Genomic DNA, 14,212 nt, shown 5'->3' on the forward strand with positions numbered 1-14,212 from the left:
AGGAAAAGTCTGTTTAAATAAGCTCCTATTGGTTTGTAAAGATAACAAAGTAAAGCTTGAAAAGTTTCCTGTTTGAAAATTCATCATGATGACGTACGTAAGAGAAACTAAGGCTGCGTTCACACTGCAGGTCTTGATGCTCAGTTCCGATTTTTTGATCAATCCGATTTTTTTGTCTGCTCGTTCACACTACAAATAAAATGTGACAGCCAACGCGCTCTAGTGCGAACGCTCAAAGCGGCCCGCATGCGCAAAAGAAGACGTCACACATAGTTTAGACCCAGAGCAACAGTATTGTTTGACTGATGGCCTTAATATAAAGACTTCGGACTTCACGTTTCCCAATTTTTGCTTGAAGTTTTGTTATTTACATAACAATGTAACCTAATAATGATCCTTATTGCTGTTTTAGAGGAGCGCTGCTTCAAAGGATAGTTGCAGATTATACAGGACAAATAAAATGTTCACATTTCCCCAACGTTGTCTTCCCAACAGTTTCACTGACATCTACACCGGATGGCCAGGAGGCGTTCGCGATGTCTTCTCGGGCGCTGATAATTGGCGTCTGTCTTGTGTCAGTGACGTAAAAGACGGATTTAATGCGACATGACCGTTCACACAGCAGTCGCTTTCTAAAACATCGGATATGTATCGGATTCAGGACCACATACGTAAGTGACCCAGATCGGATTTGAAAATATCGGATTTGTGCCGTTCACACTGTCGTACCATGATCGGATATGGGTCGCATAGGGTCCAAAAAATCGGATTTGATGCGCTTTCGCCTGCAGTGTGAACGTATCCTAAGAGGAAGAGGAATACTCGGGGACTCCTTGGAGTTCAGGAACAGTTCAAATGTGAGAAAAAGCAAAAATGTTACACAAATTTCAAAGCCTGGCGTTCTTATTGAGATTGGCTGTGACTAAGGTCAGCGGTTTCCCTCGATGCACCATTTGTAGTGAATATTTGTACAAATGTTGGGTAAATATAGGAAAATATAAATATAGAAAATCATGATTATTAATAAAGAGACTTTTTTAAAAATAATTTTATTCCCTTTTCTGAAAACATTGTCATCAAACACATACTGAAAAAAAACCACTATTAAAAATATCCCATGGAGAACATACAGTACACAGTGATACTACGGAAACCTGCAGTAACCTCTTTGTAGCGACAGATGGTGTTAGTAGGATATAAAAGGTCTGTGAGGATGGAAAAGAGGAAAGATGAGAGCTAATATGAGCCGTACAATGACAGGGGTGAAGCATCAGATCCCAGAGTGACGAACCTCCGAAGGTGTGTCAGCGTTCTAAAAATGAAAGACGAGTAGCAGTACTAATAATTACAAATTCTAGGTGTGGCCCCAGACACACCCTAACATATTTGTTCTTTTTTTAAGTGTTCATGATTGGCTGAAAAACACTGAGAGCCAGCTCGAGATCGCGTGAGCGGTTAAGGTGTTGCGTTGAATGGTAGCTCAGTCAGCTGAGAGGTCAAGGGTCGACCTCCTCGGGGATGATGGTGAGGATGGCATCCTCGTTGCCTCGCCTCACCACCATTCGAAGCGTGTCGTCCCGCTTTATGGCAGCGCTGACGTCGCTGGCAGAGGTGATTCGTTCGCCGTTGATGCTGATGATGACGTCACTCTCCTTCAGGCCGGCTCTGTTACAAAGAATGAAAAGAAAAGACGAGTTATTCTGGACTACCAAGAATAAAAAGGCATTCCTGACACACACCTCCTTATTCCAGGGAGAGGATGAACTGAAGGGCTGCACAAGATCCAGTGTAATACAAAGAAGGATTATTTTGTACTGCAAATCATACAAAGCTGCTGTAGTAGAGTCCAAGAATAAAAATGTATAGATGGAAATGACACTGAAACCGTGTATCTGTGTTTCTGCTCTCATAGAGATTATTAGCTGTGATAGTGACTGAAAATATGAGACTGACAGTAGTGGAAATGAGCTTCCTCTACATCCTCTAAAGGGGTCTGAAGTCAGCCTAGAGAAAAGGTGGGGAGCTCACTTATTTGCGAGGAGCTGAAAGTAGAGCACCTAGTCCTCCACACCAAAAGGAGGCTAGTTGAGGTGGTTCGGATGCCTGCAAAGTGACAGTTAAACACAGAGGCTCTACTTTCAGAGCTGAAGCGATGCCAAAGAGAAACCCAGATCTGCGCAGCTATGACTGAAGCAGTTTGTCCTCCCTGCCAGAGCAAGCTGGACGCTCTGGGTGGGAAACACTCGTTTTTCTGTTTTGCTGCTGGCTTCCAGGACGTTTCCAAAAAGCAAAACAGCAGCTTTAAAATCAGAGGTGAACTTTCCATACCCCGCAGTCAGCACGATCAGAGGCTCCTCCTGAGTGCCGTCTATGTTCTGCATGAACCAAGCAGACAACAAGAAAACAAACTCTGCCTGCTGTTTCCTCAGGTGGGCCGCTGTGGTTTGCTTTCAGCATGCTTGAGTAGCAAAAACCGTCTGCAGAAGCATGTTTGTAACCGCCCAGCGTGCACTCTTGTACCTGCTTTAACATACCAGAACCCCTCCGATGCCAAATGTGCCACTTGTGCCTTGTAAATAAAACTCTCTGGACAGAGAACTATCCTGTCCATATCCTGAACTTTTATGCCCCGATGTGAACTTAGTAGACAGTGAACTGGGTGAAATGAAACACTCACGCCTCAGCTGGAGTTCTGCTGATGACTTCAATGACGTACGCCCCAGAAGTGACATCTGGGAAGTCTGACTGCCGCTCCTTCAGCTCCTTAGCCAGCCTGAGAAAAGAGGAGAAAACCAGTGAGAACATGAGCTTCTGCACCGAATGTTTTCAGCACGTCATTCTGATGCATTTGATTTATTCTGGGCTCTAAAACTTCACTCAGATTAGAAGTGACATCCTGAGGACAGGGCAAACTCTGAGAAGCTGCATCTTCAGCAAAGCTGACGGCAATGAACTATGACCTGCATCATGCAGTCACTGTGTTCACCACCTTTCTGGAGCAAAATGTCTGAAATGACAGGCCCAGATTTAAATGTGTGTGGTGCCTGAACCACGCTGACGGTCAGCATAATTAAGGCCTGTCAGAAAGAGCATTTTATTCTGAAGTGCCCAAGGCTCCGTCAAGTATTCTGTGGTTTGTAAGCAAAAATAAAAGAGATTAACTGCCCCAAATATGATGAAGATGCTGCAAAATATGACACATGCAGCATTTTTCTTATTATGCTGATCAGCGAAAGGACATTTGGCGTCTCCAGCTGGTTAAATGGTGCTCCAAACCAGCAGAAGTGTTGTGTAGCGTTTTATCTTCTCAGTCAGCCGAAGCTTCTTCAAGGTGCTGAAAGATTTTGGTCCCTATTGACGCGACAGCATCATTTAGCTGCTGCAGATGCACATCCATGATGTGAAGCTTCCGTTCCACCAAATCATGAGGATCTACTACAGGATTAAGTTTAGGTGGCTGTGGTGGCCATTTGAGTCTCTGTGACAAGGTGCTTTCTCCTGCTGGAAGCAACCATCAGAAGATGGTCCACTGTGGTCACACTGGGATGGACATCGTCCGTTTTCAGACCATTCTCTGTAAACATGGAGATGGTTGTGACAATCTGAATTATTCAGACCAGCATCCACGCCATGATCAAGGTCTCTGAAATCACCTTTCTTCCCCATTGTGATGCTCAGTTTGAGCTTCAGCAGGTCATACTGACCATGTGCAAACACCTAAATGCACGCAGCTGCTGTTACGACGGGCTGACTGTATATTTGCATTAAGAAGGAGTTAAGCAGGTGTCCCCAACAAAGTGACTGGTGAGTGTATATCCCTTCCCTTTCTCAAACCTTCTTTCACACTCTCAAGTGTGCTCGCTGGAGTTTTGCACTCAGCCTTTTATGAATATTGATAAATTTCAGCTTTTGTGTTTTTTCTGGCTGTTTTATTTAAGGAAGCTCCAACATGTAAGGACTGATATACATCAGCCAACCGTGTCCCAATGTGCAGCAGCAGCATGTTTTCACTTGCAGCAGGCTTGAAAGTGCATCACCACACGATAGGTTTGACATGAATAAAGCTGACTGATGATCACTCGAGGAGGTTACCTATTATCTTGGCTTCTTGCGCAGTGTTGTGAAATGTAGAAAAGTTGGTACTTGGATGGAGGGTGAAACTTGAAAAGCGTAAATGTGATGGCAGATCATTTTAAAAGTACCTGAGGGCATGTTTAAAATTAACAAGCTGTCATAAAGTGAGGGTTGTTTTGGTGATTTGGGGAGTTTCCTGCTGTGACTCTCGGCCAGCTTAGGCGGGTACTCTGACCCGAAGGCTGTGAACGCGGCCTGGCCCGGCTTACATTCCTGCTTAAAGCGATCATTTGGCAGCGGGTATCGAAAGCTAACGTCACCCTGTCGATATGATCACCGCCCTGATTATGTATGAAAGTCAGGATTGAGAAACATCCATTTTAGGGATCCAGGGAGCGTCAACAACACACTGAGTCGGGATTTAGATTTTCCAGGCTGCTCTCACAGAAATCAACACATTAAATAATCTTACAATTGAATCCTGTTTAAATGCAGTTTAGATGATTTTTCTGTGGATGTCAGAAGTAGAGGTGAGGGAAGCTGGGACTTACGATGAAGTGAGACTCATCATTCTGACGCCGATGTATTTCTTCTTCTGTGGTGTTTTACCTGCAGAACATAACAACAAAAATACCCTTTATGTCCATGTTATGGTCAACATCATCATCCTCTTCTATCACGTTTATCTAGTTTTAAAATCAACGAGTCTAAAGTGAAGTGAAATGTTTAACAGGCAGCTTTGAAATCTATCTTTGCGTTTTAGCGACAGTACTGTAACGTAACGTAGCCATGCAAACGTCTCAGAGTTTCAGGTACAGGTACGAGTACTGGAGGTGGATGTGGCACAAGCCTGGAGCTTGTTTACTCTGGTCAGAGTCAGTTCATGAGTGTGTAAATGTGTGGCTTTTTCTCTTGATTTGGTTTCATTTCAAACAGAAAAACTGGAAGCAACCAAAAAATGCATCACTGAAAACCACCATCGGTCTTCTTATTGGCTACATCAGTCTGGGGTGAGAGAAATAAAGGTGCTGTGTTTTGGGTTCAAATCTCAAATCTGCTGACAGTTTGGTCAGATCACGTTCTGGCCATGAGCGAACCACCCTGGGGTTACGTTTAGCTGAAAGGGTCTCAGTGCAGTTGTTTTGGTCCGCACCCGAGCATGATTACAGAAACAAACAAACTTCATCAGGAAGGAAAATAAACAGAGATTTATTTAACCGGGCGAAGCAGCTAAAATCCACAGAGCTCCACATGAAACTTTCTGGACTGGAAAAACAGATTTTAAGCTTTATTTAAAAACTGTACTTAAGTCAATTTTAGATCCAGTTTAGGTATTTCTATCTAAAGAGACAAAATCTGGGTTTTGTTTGTAATTTCAAAGCTAAATTGCAAAAAAAAAATGTCTCTTAGAGCGATAACAATAAGTGTTGATGCTCTCTGGGCATTTACTGGAGAAAACTTTCAGGGCTCTCATCTCCACCTGGGATAGGTGCGCGCCAAAATAAGTTATAATGGTAAATGGCCTGCATTTGTATAGTGCTTTACTCAGTCCCTAAGGACCCAAAGCGCTTTACACTACATTCAGTCATTCATTCACACACTGGTGATGGCAGCTACATTGTAGCCACAGCTGCCCTGGGGCGCACTGACAGAGGCGAGGCTGCCGGACACTGGCGCCACCGGGCCCTCTGACCACCACCAGTAGGCAAACACGGGGTTAGTATCTTGCCCAAGGATATTTGGCATGCAGCCAGGAGGCAGCCTGGGATCGAACCACCGACCTTCTGATTAGTGGCTGACCTGCTCTGCCACCTGAGCTACAGCCACCCCTAACACATGGTCTCCTTTTACCCACATTTAATCCTAGGCTCATCCTCTAGCTGTGGTTCCCGATACTCTCCTGTTTATTGTCTCTTTCCTCTCACCTCTTAAATACTGAGCCTGGTTCTACTTTCTTCCTGTTAAAAGGCAGTTTGTCCTTCCCACTGTCAGCTAATGCTTGCTCGTGGGGGCGTGTTGTGCGTGCTTGTGCATTGTAATGAAAATTCTTCACGGACAAGCTTGAGCAGCCACAAAAGACACGCAGGCACATGGACGTCCACACGCTCTCACCAAATGATGACAGAACTGCTGTGATTTGATGCCATTTAAATAAACTTGGATTCAATTTAGAAGTAATGAGTGATTACTGCAGCGGAAAAACCCTTACATCACATGACAAAACTTTAGTTCATGAAGAAGTGTTTCCTTGTAAATCTGAGCTGAAAATGTAGTTTTAAAAAATCTGATTTGAGGTGCGAACGTTTATTTTGATTTCATAAGGAATGACCTCAATATTCCTAATATAACTTAATGTTACTGCATGCTCACAGCAGTTAGGAATTTCTGTTCATCTGTGTTGAGCTTTTATTGCCTTTTAAACTGCACGGGTCTTTCTCTATAACTTAAAGAGACATTTGTCTACTTTTTGTAAATTATGTCTGGATCCATTTTTTAAACGCACAGCTTTGTGTGAGTGTTCGAGCATGTGAGACTTGTGCCACGTTGTCTTGCTCTCTTTGGCCTCGTCTGCTCCGTCTCTCTGACATCAGCTCCGTGATAACACTGCTACAAACCTTTAGCTTGTCTGTCGTGTGACTCTGCCAGGAACTGTCTGATCTTGTCCGAGGGGATGGCAAAGGAGATTCCTGCTGTGACCTTCAGAGTGTTGATGCCGATCACCTCCCCATCCTGCAGCACACACACAGGAACAAACTTTAACTTGCCAGCGTTTCTCAGTAAAAGCCAGAGTCCCACATGAAGCTTGTGAAACAGCCAATCTGACGCCTCTTTTTTTTCTGTGGCTGACTGAAAACAAGCTTCTAATCAGAGTCAGCTGTGGACCGGGACCCTGCGCCAAGCGTTACCTAAACTCTTTATTTACCTTTCCTAATAAGGACTTTATGCTTCTTGGTCTTTATTTATATGAGGTTATGTATTTCTCCGTTTTGCAACACGTGGATGTGGTCCAAGTAAAGGCAGAGCTCAGTTTCTGCTTCACAGATATCATTCTTAATGATACGGATACAGCTCAAACAGGTCATCTCACTTTTTCTCCTTCACTTACCAGATTGACTAGTGGTCCTCCAGAGTTGCCGTACTGCAAGAAAACAAACAAGCAAACAGTTAACGTGAATTCAGTGAATATTATTAAAACAATTATTTAATGCTTTACCCATGGAAAGCTTACTAGGAGAAACTTTTGCAGCTCTCTTTCTGAGCTGAGCGGTTTCTGTCATATTTCAGACCTGCTCATAGAACAAAACGACCGGGTGTGCATCGGAGGATGCTGAGGGTGGCCTCTTCCTATCCAGCAACCCTCCTATTGCAATGGTTATCAAAATGCATCCTTATTGACACATATTGAGCTGTCAAAATTCGTCATTAAGGGCGCAGGGGAGGTCTTCATATATCGTCTTTATGGGGGAAAGAGTTAAGAGCGACCTCCATGGCTGAAAAAATGACGAAAACATAGAAGCTTTGGAAAGTGCACTTCCTCTAGTGGCCACTTGAGGCAACATTATCCGCCGTTTCTGAAGAGCTGTGAAGCCTCAGGACTAGTGTTTCTTTTACTGTGGCCATCATGTGACGAGAGGGGCGGGTCAAAATGTGAAACCATATCACAGATGATCCCTCACTCTGAAACATGGTATGACCAAGACTGTATGACAGCATGACCCAATGAATGACCGAGCTCATAAAGTTAGCAGTAACTGTATACAGAGGTTAGGCTAACGTGCCATTTTCCCATAGACTTCTATAGGACCAGAGATCCTTTGCAACTATCGCCATCTGGTGGCCCTCAGGTGGAATGCATGATTTTAGGCACTTCGGCACTGGTAACAGTTAATTTCTCCCTTGCATGTATAGTATATAAATATGTCTCCCTTTTTGAAATTATTCTAACACTTACATTTGAATTATTAGAGGTGTTTTTCAGACTTGATAAGACCCACACACTTTGTCCCTTCCCTTACATTGATGATGGCATCAGTCTGGATGTAATCCATGTCTGAGTTGCGCAGGCCAAGTTCTTTGCCTCCCCTTTGGGTGGTGCTGACGATGCCGGTGGTGACGGTGTTCTGCAGGGAGAACGGGCTGCCTATCGCGACCACAAACTCGCCGGGACGAAGGTCTGCCGAGCGACCGAGCAGCAGCACCGGCAGCTTCATCTGTTGCAACAAAGAGAAGAGACGGACAGGACACAGAGTGAGACACCACACATGCGAATCAGCTGATCGAACAGAAGGAAGAGGTTATTTCTGTGCTGGTCTTGGTGCACAAAGCTACATTAGATTTGTTTAAAGTCTTCTTTTACATGTTTTTCTTCTAAATTGGGCAAAGAAAACAGAAAGTGAAACAAATGATCCGAGGTTTTCCTGGCTCAGAAGGGTGACAGCTTTGATCCTCTTACTGTAAAAATCACTGAGTGTCTTTCTTTGTTTGACAGAAACCTGCATTTTCCATTTTCTTTCTCTAGTCGTTGGATTATCAGAAATGACTATTACGACTGACCCCATTTAACAAGAAGTAAACAGTTTCACTTCAACGCTGCTGAACATGACAAACGCCTCCATGTGGGAAAAACCTTGATGGTGCACCATGATTGAAGGAACAGCAGCCACACACACACACACACACACACACACACACACACACACACACACACACACACACACACGTAAACAGCAGTTTATTCTCTTTAGGCCTGTGGAGACAGACGTGCGTTTCCTGTGGACAGCTGACTCAGCTCTCTCACTCCGACGAAGCCTCCTCTTAACCCCAAAACCCAAACTCTTAAATACAAATCACCATTTCAGTCGTGCAGCCTCATTGCCCCTGAGGATCACCGCTCTCTTCCAGTTAAACCTCAAACTGTAACAAGTATTTAGTTATTCAGCCCTACAGTTGAGGACTGAGGTTCATTCAGTAGTTCTCTGTAGCTGTCATTCTGGTACATCATGCCTGCAAAGTTCACCTTATTCACCTTAATACATCTGACATGTGTAAAAACGTTAGATGATTCTCTTATTCTCTAATATATCTTTTAAGGAGGTTTGCCAGTTAACAGTTATAATCCTTAAAGGCAGTTATTGTATATTCCTGTGTTGCAAATTGATGTAAACCTTACAAAACCAAACCGAGCATCAGACTATGACAAAACAACAGGTATGACCTAATGTTCAACAGTATTGCGTTAATGAGGTGCAAACTGAAGTTGAACTAGGACCAGGTTGTACTTTAGTCGAATACCAGTTTGTACCACTAGGCGGTGCACTGAGTCTGTGGACTTAACCAGTTAAGCCATGGAGACTAAACTACAATGGCGGCCAGAAAAAGGCAAAACATTGTGAAGAAATGAATACGAAAGAAATATTAGAAGTAAAAACAGAACTTTAGCATATTTTAAAACAGCACATTTTTTCAGCTTAAATGCAGCCCCCTGCTGGAGTAACTTTAGTTAGATTTTCCTTTTAGTGACTACGCCCCCACCTTCACCCTCAGCATCACTAACACCACTGACCATCATCATCCATTGTTCTTGAAAGAAATAAGCTTCTTCACCTCTCCAACCCCCCCCCCCCCCCCCCCCCCCCAAACCTGGACTTTGATTAAGATGGCCAACAGAAAAGGCAAAGTGTCGTCTTAAAGGAAAATATTAAATATTTCCAGACAGTTGTTACGTAATAGGAGCAGTACTCGTGGGGGTTCCACAAGGTTCAGTTTTGGGACCACTACTCATTTGCCTGTACACTAATGAGTTGCTTCACAGAGGCAGAGAGCATGTGCTGAAAACACTACAAACACAGCACTTTTATAAGGTGCTGATCATGAAACACACTTCACTTCAGTCTGTGTTAAATCATGAAACACACTGTTCCTGATCTTAATCTTTCTTTTAAAGAGTGACATGAAGTTCTGCTAAAACTGTCTTCCATAAAGGCAGGCTGGTGTCCATATTCTATTCCTCGGCACAGTTTCCACATCATTTTCCATCATATCGATCGATTCCCACCAACATACGGCAGTACTACTGGCCGATGCTTTATTGCCACATGTACAACTGCAAAAAATAAAAATAATAAAATAATATGATCGAGCTCAGGCTGCCAAAAAAGTTAAGTCACACTGCTGTGTTATTAAAGCACAAGTGTGAGGTGATTTTTAGAGTTCGAACAAATTGCTGGGATGCGAATCGAGGCTGAAAATGAATCCAGTTGGATGCAGGTTGCACTTCTGATTAGCTGGCTCCTAAATTTGAGTTTTTCCATCCTCGTTACTGCAGTTTAGCAAAAGAAAAGCTGAGTGCACCTTTCTGCTACTGGAAATGCAAAGTTTATTTTGCCAGTGAAAGTGAACTGTTTGGACTTTTATGAGCAATAATTTGTTTAAATGCACTTTAATAGATTCTTATTACTCCCCGACTTACTCAGTGTCGCTCTCTCCTCCTCCTCTGTTTGTCTTTTCATTAAATCCAGGAAACATTCAGACTGAGCGCGCGCACACACACACACACACACACACACACACACACACACACACACACACACACACACACACACACACTCTAAGGCTAAATATTCAATTCACTTTTATGTCCATTGTGCCAAATCACAACATCTCAGGGAAGCTTAAAGTTCAGGACCTTAAAGTTTCATTGAGGAAAACACAATGAAACAAGGAAAATGACACTTAGGTGTTTGACCTTAATGTTACAAGACTAATACGTGGGACACCGCCTCCTTACACCGTGAATTTCTTCATATTCATAAAAGGCAAAAAAGGGTGGTCTCCTTCCATCTTTGGTATACTCGCTGCAACACAATGTTGGCATCTCATGCACAGAGTCGCACTGCTGCAAACACTGCTCACACTCCCCCAGAGGAGATGCTGGGCTGATCTCGACAGGCAATGACTCAATGTCCAAAAGAACGACTGATCTGAACCCAGTTCCAACTGCTTGACTCTCACTGACCACCCAGAGCATTTCCCCCCTGAACTTCTCACCTTCTCCATCCTTAAAGTTTATTTTTTACATGAAGGTCATCATTAGAGTCCGTAATGACCTGGAGACTACATCCCTCTTATATACAGTTTATCTGATATGGAGAGCCATACAGCCTTGCAGACTGACGCCACAAGCTTCATTCCTGGGCAAACTCCTCTTCCTTCCATGCACATAATTCTTATCTAGAGGCATGCAGTTGGTTTTCAGATATGCTGATATCACCTAAAGCTCAACACGGGTTTTACCGAGAATTTGTCTTCTGAGGCGCAGGCATGTCAGCACTGTGGTGATGCCAAGTGGAATCTGGGTTTAACCTTATCTGACAAACTGCTGTCCTCTGCAAATATCACAGCAGAGACCTCTTGTGCTTGTGTGGTGCTCCTGTAGCACATGCGAGCCAAAATCTAACCGTAAAACAACCCAAACCTCACCATCAAACTGCAAGGCCGATATTCTGCTGGAGAAGAGGGACATCACTGAGTCACAAGGTACCTGAAAACATAATTTTTCTGCCTATAAAAATATTTATAGATTTATAAAGTATAAAAAATCCAAACTTTAAAATTGGCTATTAAAGACAGTGTAGCTTCATGTTGTTCATTGACTCGGTGTTCAATTCCCACCTTCTTCAATGCATTTAAAATCCTAAGAACCTTTGGCTCCAGCCCGCAGCAGTCTGGAGGCCAACCCTCCGTGAACTGCCCGCTGGCCCACTTCACGCCGTCCTACTAACCTACTTCAGCCCCACATGGATGACGTGGAACAGAAAAACTGAGACATAAAGCAGTCATGATGTTGGGACCCAACTTTCATCAACACCACACTCCACCAAGCATGACAAATGTCTGTTTCTCTGTAAGTGTGTGTGTGTGGTTTGTTTTGCTGCTGACAGACACATGTGTTGCCAATTTCCTCCGTTAAGTAACAAGCCTGAAGGCTCTGACCCACTTTTGCTTAAGGTTTTGTAAGCGAGAGAGTGACACAGAAAAACTCTGAAGGGAGAGAGTGAAGGAGGGACAAGGTGAGAAGGAGGGCAGAAAGGAATGAAGGGTAGATAAAAAACAGAAAGGATGGAAGCAGATGTGACAGATGTGGAGGCATCTCAGCTCGAGCAGAAACCGGGCGTGCAGTGAAAGCTTGCCCGAAAGCACAGGTATGATCGACACATTTGTACATGACTGCTGCCCGGGCCCGTGGATGCTGGCAGGTGAGGAAACAAAATAAAATGTGAAACCTGAAACAGAAGCCAAATGTGAGATCGAAATCTGTTCTTTATGTCAGTCTCCCTGCTCACCCAGATCAGTGAAGGCACACAGTGCTTGAAATGAGCTTGAAAAGTGTATAAATTCTGTAAAATACCAAATTTTGCACAAATCAAATTATTTAAATCATTAAAAAATTCTTAGTAGCACATGTAAAAATATCATTCACTGTTACAGATGTTGTTTTACTCTATTATTTGTTAATGTTCACAGTATTTGTATTGTAAAACTGTTATTGTGCTTTTGTATGAATGCATTTCATATGAATGCAAGAGCACACCCTTTTCACATTCTTTTTAGTTGAATCTATGAAAAATGCCAGACATAACACCGTTAAGTTGTATTTGGGTGCCAAGAAGGTGATTCACAAAGTGCTATTAGCCAAAAATGTAGCATTTCTTGGCACAGGGTGCAGCGTGCTCTTAAAAAAAGTTGACTAAACTGGACGAGTGAGGACAAAAGAAGAATTGTCAGGCCTGGAAGAAAAATGTACAGCAGATGAACAGTATCTGAATGTCACGACGTTAAGAAATAAGAAAAAAACAGCAAAGACCTGACACATCTGGAGCTCCCGCTGATCGATCTGCTGTTCACTGAAGTCTGATCACAGTGACCTCAGGGAGGGGCGGCTGTCAGGAAGCTATTCACAAGGAAGGCAAACAGGGAGACATGGGGAACGGGTCTGATGCAGTTATGAATCCAAATGTGATGTTTTTGGTTCAAATCATCACAGAGGCCACGAGAGAGGTACAACAGTGTCTACAGCCAACTGTAAAACAGGAAGCTCTGCCATTGTTTGCATCTCAGCCAGTGGAGCTGATCTTGCAAAAATTAATGGAAAAGTTGGAAAAGTGTGGTCAAAGGATCTGATTGACAGCAGACGTCAGTGTGGGGTCATCTCGACAGCTGACGTGACTGAAATAGGAATAAACAAAGTGACGACTGGATTTCTCAACACAACCTGATATTTAAACTTCTCAGTATTTATGCTTTAAAGGTACATTTTGTAAAAGCTCTCTGCAAAATGCAGTGAACACCACAAGGTGGCAGCAGAAAAATTCAGTGTAGTTGTTCACTTATTTCCTTTTCTTTGTTGCTTGAAACTAACGTGCATTTAAACCGGCGACCCAAATACCTGAAAACGTAAACAACAGGATGCTAAAATAATGAATCCCAACAGGAATCTGTGGGCATTATTCCAATGAGGTCCCCATAAACAAACACACACGCTAACGCACTCGCTGTCAAACATATACAGACATAAACAATGTGAGTCAGGTTATGAAAGGATTCGTTCAGCTGTTCTAATCAGACCTTTAAACCACAAACAGCTCGAAACATCTGAAGCCACCATCCAACGCACCGCCCACCGAGCTCCGCCCACCAGGAAAATGACCGTGTTCACCCCTCTGTGGTTTTTAGGATGACGGCGCGCTGTCCGGGCTGAGAGTACAAAGTCAACGGGCCGGGTCGGTATTAATTTAAGAGACAGCGACACAGCGGAGAGCGAGACGAACCACAACAAGCAAGACAGCAGCGGTTCGGTTCATCCCTTTAATCCTCTGCTGTCATCGTCAGCCCTCTCCTTTTCATTATCCGTCACTGCTTCCTCTGCTTTTCGTGTGTTGCTCAGTCTTTGAGGAGGATCTGCTCTGTTTTTCCTCATTTTCTGTCAGAAATGACAGAAATCTTCTGCAACAGTGGTGGATGGACAAAAGTAATTCCTGTAACCCAGAAGTTCAAACTCCTCAAAACACTAAACTTCACATATGTCTGTGAAGGTTCTCAGACCCCCTGGACCCCCATCAGGGGGTCCTTTTGTCCCTCT

At 43.5% G+C, this 14,212-nt stretch overlaps 1 protein-coding gene across 1 annotated transcript in view; it reads right to left on the minus strand.

The window, feature by feature from the left end:
- Positions 1–1,032: 1,032 nt before the first annotated feature.
- The window catches only part of htra1b (HtrA serine peptidase 1b), a 27,002-nt gene continuing 13,822 nt past the window's right edge, over positions 1,033–14,212 (minus strand). The window contains exons 5-10 of the mRNA XM_005743385.2: positions 8,091–8,285; positions 7,181–7,213; positions 6,690–6,804; positions 4,626–4,683; positions 2,678–2,773; positions 1,033–1,665 (exon numbers count right to left, since the gene is read on the minus strand). Coding sequence (XP_005743442.1) covers positions 1,497–1,665; positions 2,678–2,773; positions 4,626–4,683; positions 6,690–6,804; positions 7,181–7,213; positions 8,091–8,285 — 666 coding nt within the window. The 3' untranslated portion in view covers positions 1,033–1,496. The remainder of the gene's footprint in view (positions 1,666–2,677; positions 2,774–4,625; positions 4,684–6,689; positions 6,805–7,180; positions 7,214–8,090; positions 8,286–14,212) is intronic.

This window comes from Pundamilia nyererei, unplaced genomic scaffold, assembly GCF_000239375.1.
Source record: "Pundamilia nyererei isolate P.nyererei 1_Seehausen unplaced genomic scaffold, PunNye1.0 scaffold00131, whole genome shotgun sequence".
NCBI classification, from domain to species: domain Eukaryota; kingdom Metazoa; phylum Chordata; class Actinopteri; order Cichliformes; family Cichlidae; genus Pundamilia; species Pundamilia nyererei.